This window comes from Staurois parvus, unplaced genomic scaffold (genome assembly GCF_062004578.1).
Source record: "Staurois parvus isolate SC_StPar_1 unplaced genomic scaffold, SC_StPar_1.0 ptg003214l, whole genome shotgun sequence".
NCBI classification, from domain to species: Eukaryota; Metazoa; Chordata; class Amphibia; order Anura; family Ranidae; genus Staurois; species Staurois parvus.
The window spans coordinates 1,883-18,016 of record NW_028321010.1 but is presented as its reverse complement, the minus strand read 5'-3'; the positions used below and the strand labels follow the sequence as shown (position 1 = coordinate 18,016).

The 16,134-nt window shown below is 52.4% G+C and overlaps 1 protein-coding gene across 2 annotated transcripts in view; it reads right to left on the bottom strand.

The window, feature by feature from the left end:
• LOC149428474 (serine/threonine-protein kinase LMTK1-like) overlaps positions 1-15,137 on the bottom strand; it is a 72,268-nt gene extending 57,131 nt beyond the window's left edge. For both annotated transcript variants that reach the window (XM_089667363.1, XM_089667362.1), the window contains exons 1-4: positions 15,018-15,137; positions 8,173-8,291; positions 4,608-4,695; positions 2,889-3,022 (exon numbers count right to left, since the gene is read on the bottom strand). In XM_089667363.1, the coding sequence (XP_089523489.1) occupies positions 2,889-3,022; positions 4,608-4,695; positions 8,173-8,291; positions 15,018-15,131 (455 nt within the window). In that variant the 5' untranslated portion in view covers positions 15,132-15,137. The remainder of the gene's footprint in view (positions 1-2,888; positions 3,023-4,607; positions 4,696-8,172; positions 8,292-15,017) is intronic.
• Between the last annotated feature and the right edge of the window lie 997 nt (positions 15,138-16,134).

Below are 16,134 nucleotides of genomic sequence, written 5' to 3'. Positions count from 1 at the left end.
AGCGTGCCTGATACCACGAAGAAATATACGAGGGAACGAGGGGGAAAAGGAAAAGAGAGGAAAACAAATCCCAATGCAACCCAACAATACCAGAGATCTATGATAGCGGCGGGGAAGGGGTCAGGGGTGTTGGGTTTCGGAAGAGAAAATAAAGTTTGGGATCTTTTATAAATTGCATGAACATTAAAAAAAAATTATAAAAAAAAAAAAAAAAAAAGATAAAAGGGAAAAAAAATTTAAACATTGTAATGCAAAAGAAGTTATGTAAAAGAAAAAAAATGCAATTTTAAAAAATGTTATGTAAAAGCAAAAGAATCTTTAAAAAAAAATCATGAGTCATGAAAAAGTTAAAAAAAGGAAAAAGAAGAAGGGAGAATTAAAAAGGATGGAGAAAGAAGAGAATAAACGAAGGAAAAAAGGAGTATGAAAAAAAAGCTATTTCTTTGTACTAACAAGCAAAAAACTAAAGCAAATAATAATAATTGTATTCAAAAAGTTATAAAATAATAATCATAGTATCTGTGTATACTAATAAGTAAAAAAAGAAAAAATATGTATGTATGTGTATATATATATAATTATAAATATAAACATATTAAAATATATACAAATACTTTATATAATAGTAAGCATATATTATTATATAAATTATATATAAATGATAAAAACAACAATAGTATTTGTTTATACTTATAAGAAAATTTTTTTTTTATTTATATATACAGTGGGGATGGAAAGTTTGGGCCCCCCAGCTAAAAATGTGTATTAATGTGCATAAAGAAGCCAAGGAAAGATGGAAAAATCTCCAAAAGGCATCAAATTACAGATTAGACATTCTTATAATATGTCAACAAAAGTTAGATTTTATTTCCATCATTTACACTTTCAAAATAACAGAAAACAAAAAAATGGCGTCTGCAGAAGTTTGGGCCCCCTGCAGAATTTATAGCATGCACTGCCCCCTTTGCCAAGCTGAGACCTGCCAGTGTCATGGATTGTTCTCAATCATCGTCTGGGAAGACCAGGTGATGTCAATCTCAAAGGTTTTAAATGCCCCGACTCATCTGACCTTGCCCCAACAATCAGCACCATGGCTTCTTCTAGGCAGTTGTCTAGAAAACTGAAACTGAAAATAGTTGACGCTCACAAAGCTGGAGAAGGCTATAAGAAGATAGCAAAGCGTTTTCAGATGTCAATATCCTCTGTTCGGAATGTCATTAAGAAATGGCAGTCATCAGGAACAGTGGAAGTTAAAGCAAGATCTGGAAGACCAAGAAAAATATCAGACAGAACAGCTCGCAGGATTGTGAGAAAAACAATTCCAAACCCACGTTTGACGGCACGATCCCTCCAGAAAGATCTGGCAGACACTGGAGTTGTGGTCACTATTCCACTATAAAGAGATACTTGTACAAATATGGTCTTCATGGAAGAGTCATCAGAAGAAAACATCTTCTACGTCCTCACCACAAAAATCATCGTTTGAACTTTGCAAATGAACATATAGACAAGCCTGATGCATTTTGGAAACAATTTCTGTGGACCGATGAGGTTAAAATTGAACTTTTTGGCCGGAATGAGCAAAGGTACGTTTGGAGAAGAAGGAGCACAGAATTTAATGAAAGGAACGTCTGTCCAACTGTTAAGCATGGGGTTGGATCAATCATGCTTTGGGGTTGTGTTGCAGCCAGTGGCACAGGGAACATCTCACGAGTAGAAGGAAAAATGGATTCAATAAAATTTCAGCAAATTTTGGATGGTAACTTGATGCCATCTGTGAAAAAGCTGAAGTTAAAGAGAGGATGGCTTCTACAAATGGATAATGATCCTAAACACACCTGGAAATCCACGGGGGATTACATCAAGAGGCGTAATCTGAAGGTTTTGCCTTCACAATCTCCTGACCTCAACATCATTGAAAATCTATGGATAGACCCTAAAAGAGCCGTGCGTGACAGACAGCCCAGAAATCTCAAAGAACTGGAAGACTTTTGTAAGGAAGAATGGGCAAAGATACCTCAAACAAGAATTGAAAGACTCTTGGCTGGCTACAAAAAGCGTTTACAAGCCGTGATACTTGCCAAAGGGGGCAGTACAAGATATTAACTCTGCAGGGGGCCCAAACTTTTGCAGACGCCATTTTTTCGTTTTCTGTTATTTTGAAAGTGTAAATGATGGAAATAAAATCTAACTTTTGTTGACATATTATAAGAATGTCTAATCTGTAATTTGATGCCTTTTGGAGATTTTTCCATCTTTCCTCGGCTTCTTTATGCACATTAATACACATTTGTAGCTGGGGGGCCCAAACTTTCCATCCCCACTGTATATATATATATTATACAATATTTAAAAAATATAATATATAAAATAATAAATAAAAATACAGAGAATCCTCCCTATGTATATAAAACAATAAATAAGAAATAAGTAAATAAATAAATAAATGAGAAAGGGGAAAATATAATGAATTATTATGAATTACTGTAAAAGTATGAAAGGCATAAAAAAAAACATACATGAGGAAACAGAAGGGATAATTGAAAAAGTGCAGTGGTAGGAAAAAAAAAAGCAAAAAAAGGAGAAGAAAAAAATACCAAGTAATAATAAATGCATAAACTAATAATCATTATGTGAAAATTATTTACAAAAAAAAATTAACAGTAAAAAAAAACACTTAAAAGTGGGAAAGGGCAAAAGAAAAGGAAGATGCAAAAATTGAGAAGAAAACACAGGAAATAAAAAATAAAAGGTGTAATAAAAAGGCATCAATATCAAATCCCGTGGGGTGGAGGTAACCATGAACATCATTTTTAATATAAAAATACAATTTTCTTCCTGCCCCGGCCCAAGCCTCGCATCGCCTCGCATCGCATCGCCTCTCTGACCTGTGTGTGTAGTTATTCTTGTGGAGGTGCAGCAGCCCACAGCACACCTCGCAGCCTATCCTCTGCAGGGTCAGGGGGTCCGGCACTGTGGACTCGGAGGACGCGCAGCTCTGCAGATATCCCTTCAGGTCCCCCTGGAAATAAGAACAGTGCTATCAGTCTATGGAGGGTGTGGCAGGTGATCAGAGAGCTGCAGGGTCCGGCACGGCGGGGGCAGGCAATCAGAGAGCTGCAGGGTCCGGCACGGCGGGGGCAGGGGATCGGAGAGCCGCAGGGTCCGGCACGGCAGGGGCAGGAGATCAGAGAGCTGCAGGGTCCGGCACGGCGGGGGCAGGCGATCAGAGAGCTGCAGGGTCCGGCACAGCGGGGGCAGGCGATCAGAGAGCTGCAGGGTCCGGCACGGCGGGGGCAGGGGATCGGAGAGCCGCAGGGTCTGGCATGGCGGGGGCAGGTGATCAGAGAGCTGCAGGATCCGGCACGGCGGGGGCAGGGGATCGGAGAGCCGCAGGGTCTGGCATGGCGGGGGCAGGTGATCAGAGAGCTGCAGGGTCTGGCATGGCGGGGGCAGGGGATAAGAAAGCTGCAGTGTCCAGCAAGGCAGGGGCAGGGGATCAGAAAGCTGCAGGGTTCAGCACGGTGGGGGCAGGGGATTGGAAAGCTGCAGGGTTCAGCACGGTGGGGGCAGGGGATCAGAGAGCTGCAGGGTCCGGCATGGCAGGGGCAGGCGATCAGAGAGCTGCAGGGTCCGGCATGGCAGGGGCAGGCGATCAGAGAGCTGCAAGGTCCGGCACGGCGGGGGCAGGCAATCAGAGAGCTGCAGGGTCCAGCAGGGGATCGGAGAGCTGCAGGGTCTGGCATGACGGGGGGCAAGCAAATAGAGAACTGCAGGGTCTGGCATGGCGGGGGCAGGGGATCGGAGAGCTGCAGGGTCCAGGTTATCGGAGAGCTGCAGGGTCCAGCACGGCAGGGGCAGGTGATCAGAGAGCTGCAGGGTCCGGCACGGCGGGGGCAGGCGATCAGAGAGCTACAGGGTCCGGCACAGCGGGGGCAGGAGATCAGAGAGCTGCAGGGTCTGGCATGACAGGGGCAGGCAATTGGAGAGCTGCAGGGTCCGGCATGGTGGGGGCAGGGGATCGGACAGCTGCAGGGTCCGGCATAGTGGGGGCAGGGGATCAGAGAGCTGCAGGGTCCGGCACGGCGGGGGCAGGGGATCAGAGAGCTCCAGGGTCCGACATGGCGGGGGCAGGGGATCGGAAAGCTGCAGGGTCAGGCATGGCGGGGGCAAGGGATCGGAAAGCTGCAGGGTCAGGCATGGCGGGGGCAAGGGATCAGAGAGCTCCAGGGTCCAGCATGGCGGGGGCAGGGGATCGGAAAGCTGCAGGGTCCGGCACGGCGGGGGCAAGGGATCAGAGAGCTCCAGGGTCCAGCATGGCGGGGGCAGGGGATCGGAAAGCTGCAGGGTCAGGCATGGCGGGGGTCCGGATCTCAGAAGCTCAGTCCACTTTCTGAGCAGAAAATAAAAAATGGTGCCAAATCATCATCAATGGCCACAACCTGACAACAATTGGGTTACTGTCCCTTTAAGGCACAGCACTGGCGGGTCTAACCCTAGGAGCACTGCGATCAATATATGAGACGAGTGGGCGGAGCTCGGGTTCAGGGGAAGGCGTGAATGTATTGGCGCCTGTGTCTCTTCACCAATGGGTGCTCGCCACTTACCAGGGGGCAGAACTCCATGACCAGGAGGTAGGGGGTGATCTCCGTACACTGCGCCAGGCACTGAAGAAGGTTGGGGTGCTGGAGGACTCTGGGGGCGGAGAAAAGATACAATGTATGTCATGTGACCAATAATTGGGGCTCATTCACATCACCAAACGCCACTCCCACTCTGTGCAACGGAGCGCTGAGCACGCCACGCCAACGGCGCCCATCTATTCACCACTTGTAATGTGAATGGCTGCAAAACGCACCGATATGTGGGAACCGCTCCCCCTACAGGGAATTAAAGGAGAACTCCCCCCAAAAGTGACATCTTATAGATGGAGCCGCACAGCCTCCAACAGCAAGATCTCCCAACTGCAACATCTGACTCTACCTGGAGTCCCGGGAACTCAGCACAGGGATGGTGGGAACCCCTCATAATGGGCACAGGGATGGTGGGAACCCCTCATAATGGACACAGCAGGCGTACAGACCCAGGAACTCTGCACAGGGATGGTGGGAACCCCTCATAATGGGCACAGCGGGTGTACAGACCCAGGAACTCAGCACAGGGATGGTGGGAACCCCTCATAATGGGCACAGGGATGGTGGGAACCCCTTATAATGGGCACAGCAGGTGTACAGACCCGGGAACGCAGCACAGGGATGATGGGAACCCCTCATAATGGGCACAGCGGGTGTACAGACCCAGGAACTCAGCACAGGGATGGTGGGAACCCCTCATAATGGGCACAGGGATGGTGGGAACCCCTTATAATGGGCACAGCGGGTGTACAGACCCAGGAACTCAGCACAGGGATGGTGGGAACCCCTCATAATGGGCACAGCAGGCGTACAGACCCGGGAACTCAGCACAGGGATGATGGGAACCCCTCATGGGCACAGTAGGCGTACAGACCCAGGAACTCAGCACAGGGATGGTGGGAACCCATCATAATCGGCACAGCAGGCGTACAGACCCGGGAACTCAGCACAGGGATGATGGGAACCCCTCATAATGGGCACAGCGGGGGTACAGACTCGGGAACTCTGCACAGGGATGGTGGGAACCCCTCATAATGGGCACAGTGGGTGTACAGACCCGGGAACTCAGCACAGGGATGGTGGGAACCCCTCATAATGGGCACAGCGGGTGTACAGACCCGGGAACTCAGCACAGGGATGGTGGGAACCCCTCATAATGGGCACAGCGGGGGTACAGACTCGGGAACTCTGCACAGGGATGGTGGGAACCCCTCATAATGGGCACAGCGGGTGTACAGACCCGGGAACTCAGCACAGGGATGGTGGGAACCCCTCATAATGGGCACAGCGGGGGTACAGACTCGGGAACTCTGCACAGGGATGGTGGGAACCCCTCATAATGGGCACAGTGGGTGTACAGACCCGGGAACTCAGCACAGGGATGGTGGGAACCCCTCATAATGGGCACAGCGGGTGTACAGACCCGGGAACTCAGCACAGGGATGGTGGGAACCCCTCATAATGGGCACAGCGGGGGTACAGACTCGGGAACTCTGCACAGGGATGGTGGGAACCCCTCATAATGGGCACAGTGGGTGTACAGACTCGGGAACTCTGCACAGGGATGGTGGGAACCCCTCATAATGGGCACAGTGGGTGTACAGACCCGGGAACTCTGCACAGGGATGGTGGGAACCCCTCATAATGAGTAGGTAGGTGGGTTGTGCTTGCTGCCTGTTGCTCTGCCAGTTGTTGTTTCCAGTCAGTGACACATCAGAGAAGGGAATCCCCACCTTTACCTGTCTCTGATTTCTGTAACCTGCAGCCTTATAAGCACGTGGCGGCGCGGCGGAGGGAGGTGACGCGACGCGCTGTCTGGTATGCGGCTTTTCTTCTAAACTATGTGGAGTGTCAGGAACCTGCCCTCCGTGTTGTCACCAGCCTCACTCTGCCCTCAGTGTTGTCACCAGCCTCACTCTGCCCTCAGTGTTGTCACCAGCCTCACTCTGCCCTCAGTGTTGTCACCAGCCTCACTCTGCCCTCAGTGTTGTCACCAGCCTCACTCTGCCCTCAGTGTTGTCACCAGCCTCACTCTGCCCTCAGTGTTGTCACCAGCCTCACTCTGCCCTCGGTGTTGTCACCAGCCTCACTCTGCCCTCGGTGTTGTCACCAGCCTCACTCTGCCCTCGGTGTTGTCACCAGCCTCACTCTGCCCTCAGTGTTGTCACCAGCCTCACTCTGCCCTCAGTGTTGTCACCAGCCTCACTCTGCCCTCAGTGTTGTCACCAGCCTCACTCTGCCCTCAGTGTTGTCACCAGCCTCACTCTGCCCTCAGTGTTGTCACCAGCTTCTTCTCCATATCTTCACCATGTATTTGCCAGGATGCCCCTGTGGCCTGCGATCACAAGACGTCTACAGCCGACTTTTCTATGAGTAGAGTGGGGGGGGCCCGCAGTGTAGGGGGGGGCCCGCAGTGTAGGGGGGGGGCCCACAGTGTAGGGGGGGGGCCCGCAGTGTAGGGGGGGGGCCCGCAGTGTAGGGGGGGCTGCACTTCACAGAGACATGTGACCTGGAGACGCCTTGCAGCCCCAAAGTCCCAAATGTGGGCAACAGAGACCGCGATTTTTATTACAATGTTACAAGCGGATTTTAATTGGCCGTTCACAGCAGGGCGGAGCCCCGGGCAATTTTTATCAAAATAGGAAAGCAGTAGGACGGGGTTCTGATGCTGCTGAGAGGAGTCGGGTGACTCTCTGCAGCTCAAGTGCCAGTGAAGCATTTCCTTTCTCTAGAGGCTCCTCCTGATGAATGGCGCGGCCCGGCGGTATGGCGTGTTGGACGGCGTGACAATCGCAATTTTCACGCTCGTTACCACACAAGACGGCTGTGAAAAGAGACGATTGGCTCCAGTTACAGACCTCTCCTTGAAGCTCTGTAAATGGAGCCAACGGCGCATTTCTATAGGACGTCCATTCCTGACACAGAACTCCTGCTGCCCCCTACAGGTCCTGCACAGGAATACATGGAGAGGTGACAACAATAGCTCATCTGAAAAGCCCATCTGGCCAGAGCAGTCCATATGGAGGAGAGGACTCCACCCAACACCCCCAAATGACTTCTGGGAGGACTTCTGGGAGTAAAAGGAGGCAGGACAGCGACCCCGACCCCCGCCCCAGCCCCGACACCAGCTCCGACCCAGACACCAGCCCCGATTCCGACACCGACTCCGACACCAGCCCCGACCCCAGCCCCGACCCCGGCCCCAGCCCCAACACCAGCCCCGATCCCGACACCGACTCCGACACCAGCCCCGACCCCAGCCCCGACACCAGCCCCGATCCCGACACCGACACCAGCCCCGACCCCAGCCCCGACACCAGCCCCGATCCCGACACCGACTCCGACACCAGCCCCGACCCCAGCCCCGACCCCGGCCCCAGCCCCGACCGCCTCCTCAATCATCACAATCGGCTTTACGAGATTACAGCGAGTTACAGAAGACAGGTCAGGCCAAACGCAGCTACAGGCCGCCGTCAGAGGATGCCAAAAAAAAGGAGGCCGCAGGGGATTATGGGGAAAAAAACTACAGCGCACTCACCGGTAGGGCTGAGTCTCCTCTAAGAACAGCATCTGCTCCTGGACGCTGGCGCTGACCTTCAGCTCCTTCACCACCACCTGCGTGCTGGCGAGCCCCGAATTCACCTCCCCCAGCAGGACCTGCGCAGCGGGAAGACACAGAAGGGGTTCAACAGAAAGATTTACAAAGAAAGAGAAGTCATCCAAAGGGCCCCCTACCCACAACCCTGGCCTGGTGCTTGTGGGGGTCTGTGGGCGGGGCTTATCGGAACCTCTTCTCTCAACCTAAAAAGGTTAGGGGTGCACCTGTACAATGTACTCCCAGAAACAAGGGGGGGGGGGACACCTGTACAATGTACTCCCAGAAACAAGGGGGGGGGGGGCACCTGTACAATGTACTCCCAGAAACAAGGGGGGGGCACCTGTACAATGTACTCCCAGAAACAAGGGGGGGGGCACCTGTACAATGTACTCCCAGAAACAAGGGGGGGGGGGGCACCTGTACAATGTACTCCCAGAAACAAGGGGGGGGGGGCACCTGTACAATGTACTCCCAGTGGCTTCCACTTTGTTATAATCCCACTAACAGTTGAGCGTGGAATATTTAGTAGCCAGGAAATGTCACGGATGGACTTATTGCCCAGGTGGCCACCTATCACGGGACCACGCTTGGAGTCACTGAGCTCCTGAGAGCGACCCATTCTTTCACCAATGTTTGTAGAAGCCGTCTGCATGCCTAGGGGCTTGATTGTATACACCTGTGTCCATGGAGGGGATTGGAACACCTGAATCACATGATATGGAGGGGATTGGAACACCTGAATCACATGATTGGGAGGGGATTGGAACACCTGAATCACATGATATGGAGGGGATTGGAACACCTGAATCACATGATTGGGAGGGGATTGGAACACCTGAATCACATGATTGGGAGGGGATTGGAACACCTGAATCACATGATATGGAGGGGATTGGAACACCTGAAACACATGATTGGGAGGGGATTGGAACACCTGAATCACATGATATGGTGGGGATTGGAACACCTGAATCACATGATTGGGAGGGGATTGGAACATCTGAATCACATGATTGGGAGGGGATTGGAACACCTGAATCACATGATATGGAGGGGATTGGAACACCTGAATCACATGATTGGGAGGGGATTGGAACACCTGAATCACATGATTGGGAGGGGATTGGAACACCTGAATCACATGATATGGAGGGGATTGGAACACCTGAAACACATGATTGGGAGGGGATTGGAACACCTGAATCACATGATATGGTGGGGATTGGAACACCTGAATCACATGATTGGGAGGGGATTGGAACACCTGAATCACATGATTGGGAGGGGATTGGAACACCTGAATCACATGATATGGAGGGGATTGGAACACCTGAATCACCTGATATGGAGGGGATTGGAACACCTGAATCACATGATATGGCGGGGATTGGAACACCTGAATCACATGATTGGGAGGGGATTGGAGCACCTGAATCACATGATATGGAGGGAATTGGAACACTGGAATCACATGATTGGGAGGGGATTGGAACACCTGAATCACATGATATGGAGGGGATTGGAACACCTGAATCACATGATATGGAGGGGATTGGAACACCTGAATCACATGATATGGAGGGGATTGGAACACCTGAATCACATGATATGGAGGGGATTGGAACACCTGAATCACATGATATGGAGGGCAGGGGCAATACTTGGGGTAATATAGTGTATATATAGACAAGAACTCTTAGTCCTCATGCACATGGGACATTTTTACAGCCAGTAACCCCCCCCCCCGGCACGTTCTCCTCGGTGTCCATGCGCACATGAGCTTTAATCAGCGTTTTCTGGCTGGAAAATCCTGGAACTAGCGAGTTTCAAGAGGAGTTTTTTAGCTGTAAAAATGCTCTAATGCTGATAAACGCAAAAAAACGCAGCTCTCCGGAGTTCATGAGCTTTTTGAGCCGGAAGATTTTGTGGGAGTATAACTTCACTAATAAATGCAAATGCTGAAAAACACAAAAAAATGTTGAAAAAGGTTAATGAAAAAACACTAAAAAAAACCTTTTTATTGCCGCATTCTACAACTAACGCTACTGGCGACTTATAACGTCCGGCGTCCACGAGGTCCTATAAGGAGATCTCACCGAATTCCAAAAAAAAGAAAAAAACTATAAAAAGTGACTCTGCCCCTCCCTCCTGAGATTCCACCTATAACCGAATCGCCAGTATTGGTGGAGCCGCCCCTTTAATTGGATGAAATGACTTCTTCTGGGCAGGTAAAAGTCACAGCAAATACTAATGTGAGGGTACAACAGCGGCGGATGTGCTTTCTCCTCGGCGCGGGGGAGCGCCGGCCCACAAAACAGACCGGATCTGTAATCCGGAGGAGAAAAGTCATTACAGGCAGACCTCGGGGTACCAACGCCTCTATAAACGTCATTAGAGGCGGACCTCGGGGTACCAACGCCTCTATAAACGTCATTACAGGCGGACCTCGGGGTACCAACGCCTCTATAAACGTCATTACAGGCGGACCTCGGGGTACCAACGCCTCTATAAACGTCATTACAGGCGGACCTCGGGGTACCAACGCCTCTATAAACGTCATTACAGGCGGACCTCGGGGTACCAACGCCTCTATAAACGTCATTACAGGCGCACCTCGGGGTACCAACGCCTCTATAAACGTCATTACAGGTGCACCTCGGGGTACCAACGCCTCTATAAACGTCATTACAGGCGCACCTCGGGGTACCAACGCCTCTATAAACGTCATTACAGGCGCACCTCGGGGTACCAACGCCTCTATAAACGTCATTACAGGTGCACCTCGGGGTACCAACGCCTCTATAAACGTCATTACAGGCGCACCTCGGGGTACCAACGCCTCTATAAACGTCATTACAGGCGGACCTCGGGGTACCAACGCCGCGGTGAAACGTCATTACAGGCGGACCTCGGGGTACCAACGCCTCTATAAACGTCATTACAGGCGGACCTCGGGGTACCAACGCCTCTATAAACGTCATTACAGGCGGACCTCAGGGTACCAACGCCGCAGTGAAACGTCATTACAGGCGGACCTCGGGGTACCAACGCCTCTATAAACGTCATTACAGGCGGACCTCAGGGTACCAACGCCTCTATAAACGTCATTACAGGCGGACCTCGGGGTACCAACGCCGCGGTGAAACGTCATTACAGGCGGACCTCGGGGTACCAACGCCTCTATAAACGTCATTACAGGCGGCCCTCGGGGTACCAACGCCTCTATAAACGTCATTACAGGCGGACCTCGGGTTACCAACGCCTCTATAAACGTCATTACAGGCGGACCTCGGGGTACCAACGCCTCTATAAACGTCATTACAGGCGGACCTCGGGGTACCAACTCCTCTATAAACGTCATTACAGGCGGACCTCGGGGTACCAACGCCTCTATAAACGTCATTACAGGCGGACCTCGGGGTACCAACGCCTCTATAAACGTCATTACAGGCTTACCGCGGGGTACCAACGCCTCTATAAACATCATTACAGGCGGACCGCGGGGTACCAACGCCTCTATAAACGTCATTACAGGCGGACCTCGGGGTACCAACGCCTCTATAAACGTCATTACAGGCGGACCTCGGGGTACCAACGCCTCTATAAATGTCATTACAGGCGGACCTCGGGGTACCAACGCCTCTATAAACGTCATTACAGGCGGACCTCGGGGTACCAACGCCTCTATAAACGTCATTACAGGCGGCCCTCGGGGTACCAACGCCTCTATAAACGTCATTACAGGCGGACCTCGGGGTACCAACGCCTCTATAAACGTCATTACAGGCTTACCGCGGGGTACCAACGCCTCTATAAACATCATTACAGGCGGACCGCGGGGTACCAACGCCTCTATAAACGTCATTACAGGCGGACCTCGGGGTACCAACGCCTCTATAAACGTCATTACAGGCGGACCTCGGGGTACCAACGCCGCGGTGAAACGTCATTACAGGCGGACCTTGGGGTACCAACGCCGCAGTGAAACGTCATTACCCTGAGGTCCGCCTGTAATGACGTTTATAGAGGCGTTGGTACCCCGAGGTCCGCCTGTAATGAGGTTTATAGAGGCGTTGGTACCCCGAGGTCCGCCTGTAATGAGGTTTATAGAGGCGTTGGTACCCCGAGGTCCGCCTGTAATGACGTTTATAGAGGCGTTGGTACCCCGAGGTCTGCCTGTAATGACGTTTATAGAGGCGTTGGTACCCCGAGGTCCGCCTGTAATGTTTATAGAGGCGTTGGTACCCCGAGGTCCGCCTGTAATGACGTTGATAGAGGCGTTGGTACCCCGAGGTCCGCCTGTAATGACGTTTATAGAGGCGTTGGTACCCCGAGGTCCGCCTGTAATGACGTTTCACCGCGGCGTTGGTACCCCGAGGTCCGCCTCTAATGACGTTTCACCGCGGCGTTGGTACCCCGAGGTCTGCCTGTAATGACGTTTATAGAGGCGTTGGTACCCCGAGGTCCACCTGTAATGTGTATAGAGGCGTTGGTACCCCGAGGTCCGCCTGTAATGTTTATAGAGGCGTTGGTACCCCGAGGTCCGCCTCTAATGACGTTTATAGAGGCGTTGGTACCCCGAGGTCCACCTGTAATGTTTATAGAGGCGTTGGTACCCCGAGGTCCGCCTCTAATGACGTTTATAGAGGCGTTGGTAACCCGAGGTCCGCCTGTAATGACGTTTATAGAGGCGTTGGTACCCCGAGGTCCGCCTGTAATGACGTTTATAGAGGCGTTGGTACCCCGAGGTCCGCCTGTAATGACGTTTATAGAGGCGTTGGTACCCCGAGGTCCGCCTGTAATGACGTTTATAGAGGCGTTGGTACCCCGAGGTCCGCCTGTAATGACATTTATAGAGGCGTTGGTACCACGAGGTCCGCCTCTAATGACGTTTATAGAGGCGTTGGTACCCCGAGGTCCGCCTGTAATGACATTTATAGAGGCGTTGGTACCCCGAGGTCCGCCTGTAATGACGTTTATAGAGGCGTTGGTACCCCGAGGTCCGCCTGTAATGACGTTTATAGAGGCGTTGGTACCCCGAGGTCCGCCTGTAATGACGTTTATAGAGGCGTTGGTACCCCGAGGTCCACCTGTAATGTGTATAGAGGCGTTGGTACCCCGAGGTCCGCCTGTAATGACGTTTATAGAGGCGTTGGTACCCCGAGGTCCACCTGTAATGTTTATAGAGGCGTTGGTACCCCGAGGTCCGCCTGTAATGACGTTTCACCACGGCGTTGGTACCCCGAGGTCCGCCTCTAATGACGTTTATAGAGGCGTTGGTACCCCGAGGTCCGCCTGTAATGACGTTTATAGAGGCGTTGGTACCCCGAGGTCCGCCTGTAATGACGTTTATAGAGGCGTTGGTACCCCGAGGTCCGCCTGTAATGACGTTTATAGAGGCGTTGGTACCCCGAGGTCCGCCTGTAATGACGTTTATAGAGGCGTTGGTACCCCGAGGTCCGCCTGTAATGACGTTTATAGAGGCGTTGGTACCCCGAGGTCCGCCTGTAATGACATTTATAGAGGCGTTGGTACCCCGAGGGCCGCCTGTAATGACGTTTATAGAGGCGTTGGTACCCCGAGGTCCGCCTGTAATGACGTTTCACCGCGGCGTTGGTACCCCGAGGTCCGCCTGTAATGACGTTTATAGAGGCGTTGGTACCCCGAGGTCCGCCTGTAATGACGTTTATAGAGGCGTTGGTACCCCGAGGTCCGCCTGTAATGACGTTTATAGAGGCGTTGGTACCCCGAGGTCCGCCTGTAATGACGTTTATAGAGGCGTTGGTACCCCGAGGTCCGCCTGTAATGACGTTTATAGAGGCGTTGGTACCCCGAGGTCTGCCTGTAATGACGTTTATAGAGGCGTTGGTACCCCGAGGTCCGCCTGTAATGACGTTTCACCGCGGCGTTGGTACCCCGAGGTCCGCCTGTAATGACGTTTCACCGCGGCGTTGGTACCCCGAGGTCCGCCTGTAATGACGTTTATAGAGGCGTTGGTACCCCGAGGGCCGCCTGTAATGACGTTTATAGAGGCGTTGGTACCCCGAGGTCCGCCTGTAATGACGTTTCACCGCGGTGTTGGTACCCCGAGGTCCGCCTGTAATGACGTTTATAGAGGCGTTGGTACCCCGAGGTCCGCCTGTAATGACGTTTATAGAGGCGTTGGTACCCCGAGGTCCGCCTGTAATGACGTTTATAGAGGCGTTGGTACCCCGAGGTCCGCCTGTAATGACGTTTATAGAGGCGTTGGTACCCCGAGGTCCGCCTGTAATGACGTTTCACCGCGGCGTTGGTACCCCGAGGTCCGCCTGTAATGACGTTTATAGAGGCGTTGGTACCCCGAGGGCCGCCTGTAATGACGTTTATAGAGGCGTTGGTACCCCGAGGTCCGCCTGTAATGACGTTTCACCGCGGTGTTGGTACCCCGAGGTCTGCCTGTAATGACGTTTCACCGCGGCGTTGGTACCCCGAGGTCCACCTGTAATGACGTTTCACCGCGGTGTTGGTACCCCGAGGTCCGCCTGTATCTTTTACAACAATATAAACGCACATATAAAATAATGATTGTATTTCTGTGTATTACAGTTTAGATTCGTTTTAGCCGGACGCTTCATGAAAAGGGACAATCGCAGGAAAGTGTCATTGGACCATACAACATACAACATACATGACACATATGAGGCGGAACCTTACTTTTCCTCTTGTTACAACACAGAGAATAGTATCGGTCTTATCAGAACTGCCTGCAATACTGTGAATCACCAGCAGGGAGGCGCCGCACTCACCTTGCCAAACCAGCCCCGGCCAATCTCCTTCAGGTACAGCAGGCTCTGTCTTCCCAGGTCGGTGGATTTAAGAAGTTGCACTGCGGGAAAAGAAAAGTACAAAGGATGATACATTGTTGCCTCCGCCTCCTTCTCACACTCCGCCAGTCCCTCCCCCCCAGACTGTCTCCGCCCCCCAGACTGTCTCTGCCCCCCATCTCCTTACCCCCCCTCTATACACCTTACTACACTCCCACCATTCAGGACTTCTCCTGTGCTGACCCCCTTCTCTGGACTTCCCTTCTCCATGCCATGGGAACTCTCCAACCCTTTCCCTGCCGCAGATATTTTTGCATTTTAAAAAAAAATCATTTTAGGCATGAAAATTAGTCCCCCCCGCCCCATGATCCGTCCCCCCCACCCCATGATCTGTACCCCCCCACATGATCTGTATCCCCCCACCCCATGATCCGTCCCCCCCACCCCATGATCTGTACCCCCCCACATGATCTGTATCCCCCCACCCCATGATCTGTCCCCCCCCACATGATCTGTCCCTCCTGCCCCATAATCTGTCCCCCCCACATGATCTGTCCCTCCTGCCCCATAATCTGCCCCCCCCCCACCCCATGATCTGTCCCCCCCACATGATCTGTCCCCCCCCACCCCATGATCTGTCCCCCCCACATGATCTGTCCCCCCCACCCCATGATCTGTCCCCCCCACATGATCTGTCCCTCCTGCCCCATAATCTGTCCCCCCCCCACCCCATGATCTGTCCCCCCCACATGATCTGTCCCTCCTGCCCCATAATCTGTCCCCCCCACATAATCTGTCCCTCCTGCCCCATAATCTGTCCCCCCCCCACCCCATGATCTGTCCCTCCTGCCCCATAATCTGTCCCCCCCCACCCCATGATCTGTCCCTCCTGCCCCATAATCTGTCCCCCCCACATGATCTGTCCCTCCTGCCCCATAATCTGCCCCCCCCCACCCCATGATCTGTCCCCCCCACATGATCTGTCCCCCCCCACCCCATGATCTGTCCCCCCCACATGATCTGTCCCCCCCACCCCATGATCTGTCCCCCCCACATGATCTGTCCCTCCTGCCCCATAATCTGTCCCCCCCCCACCCCA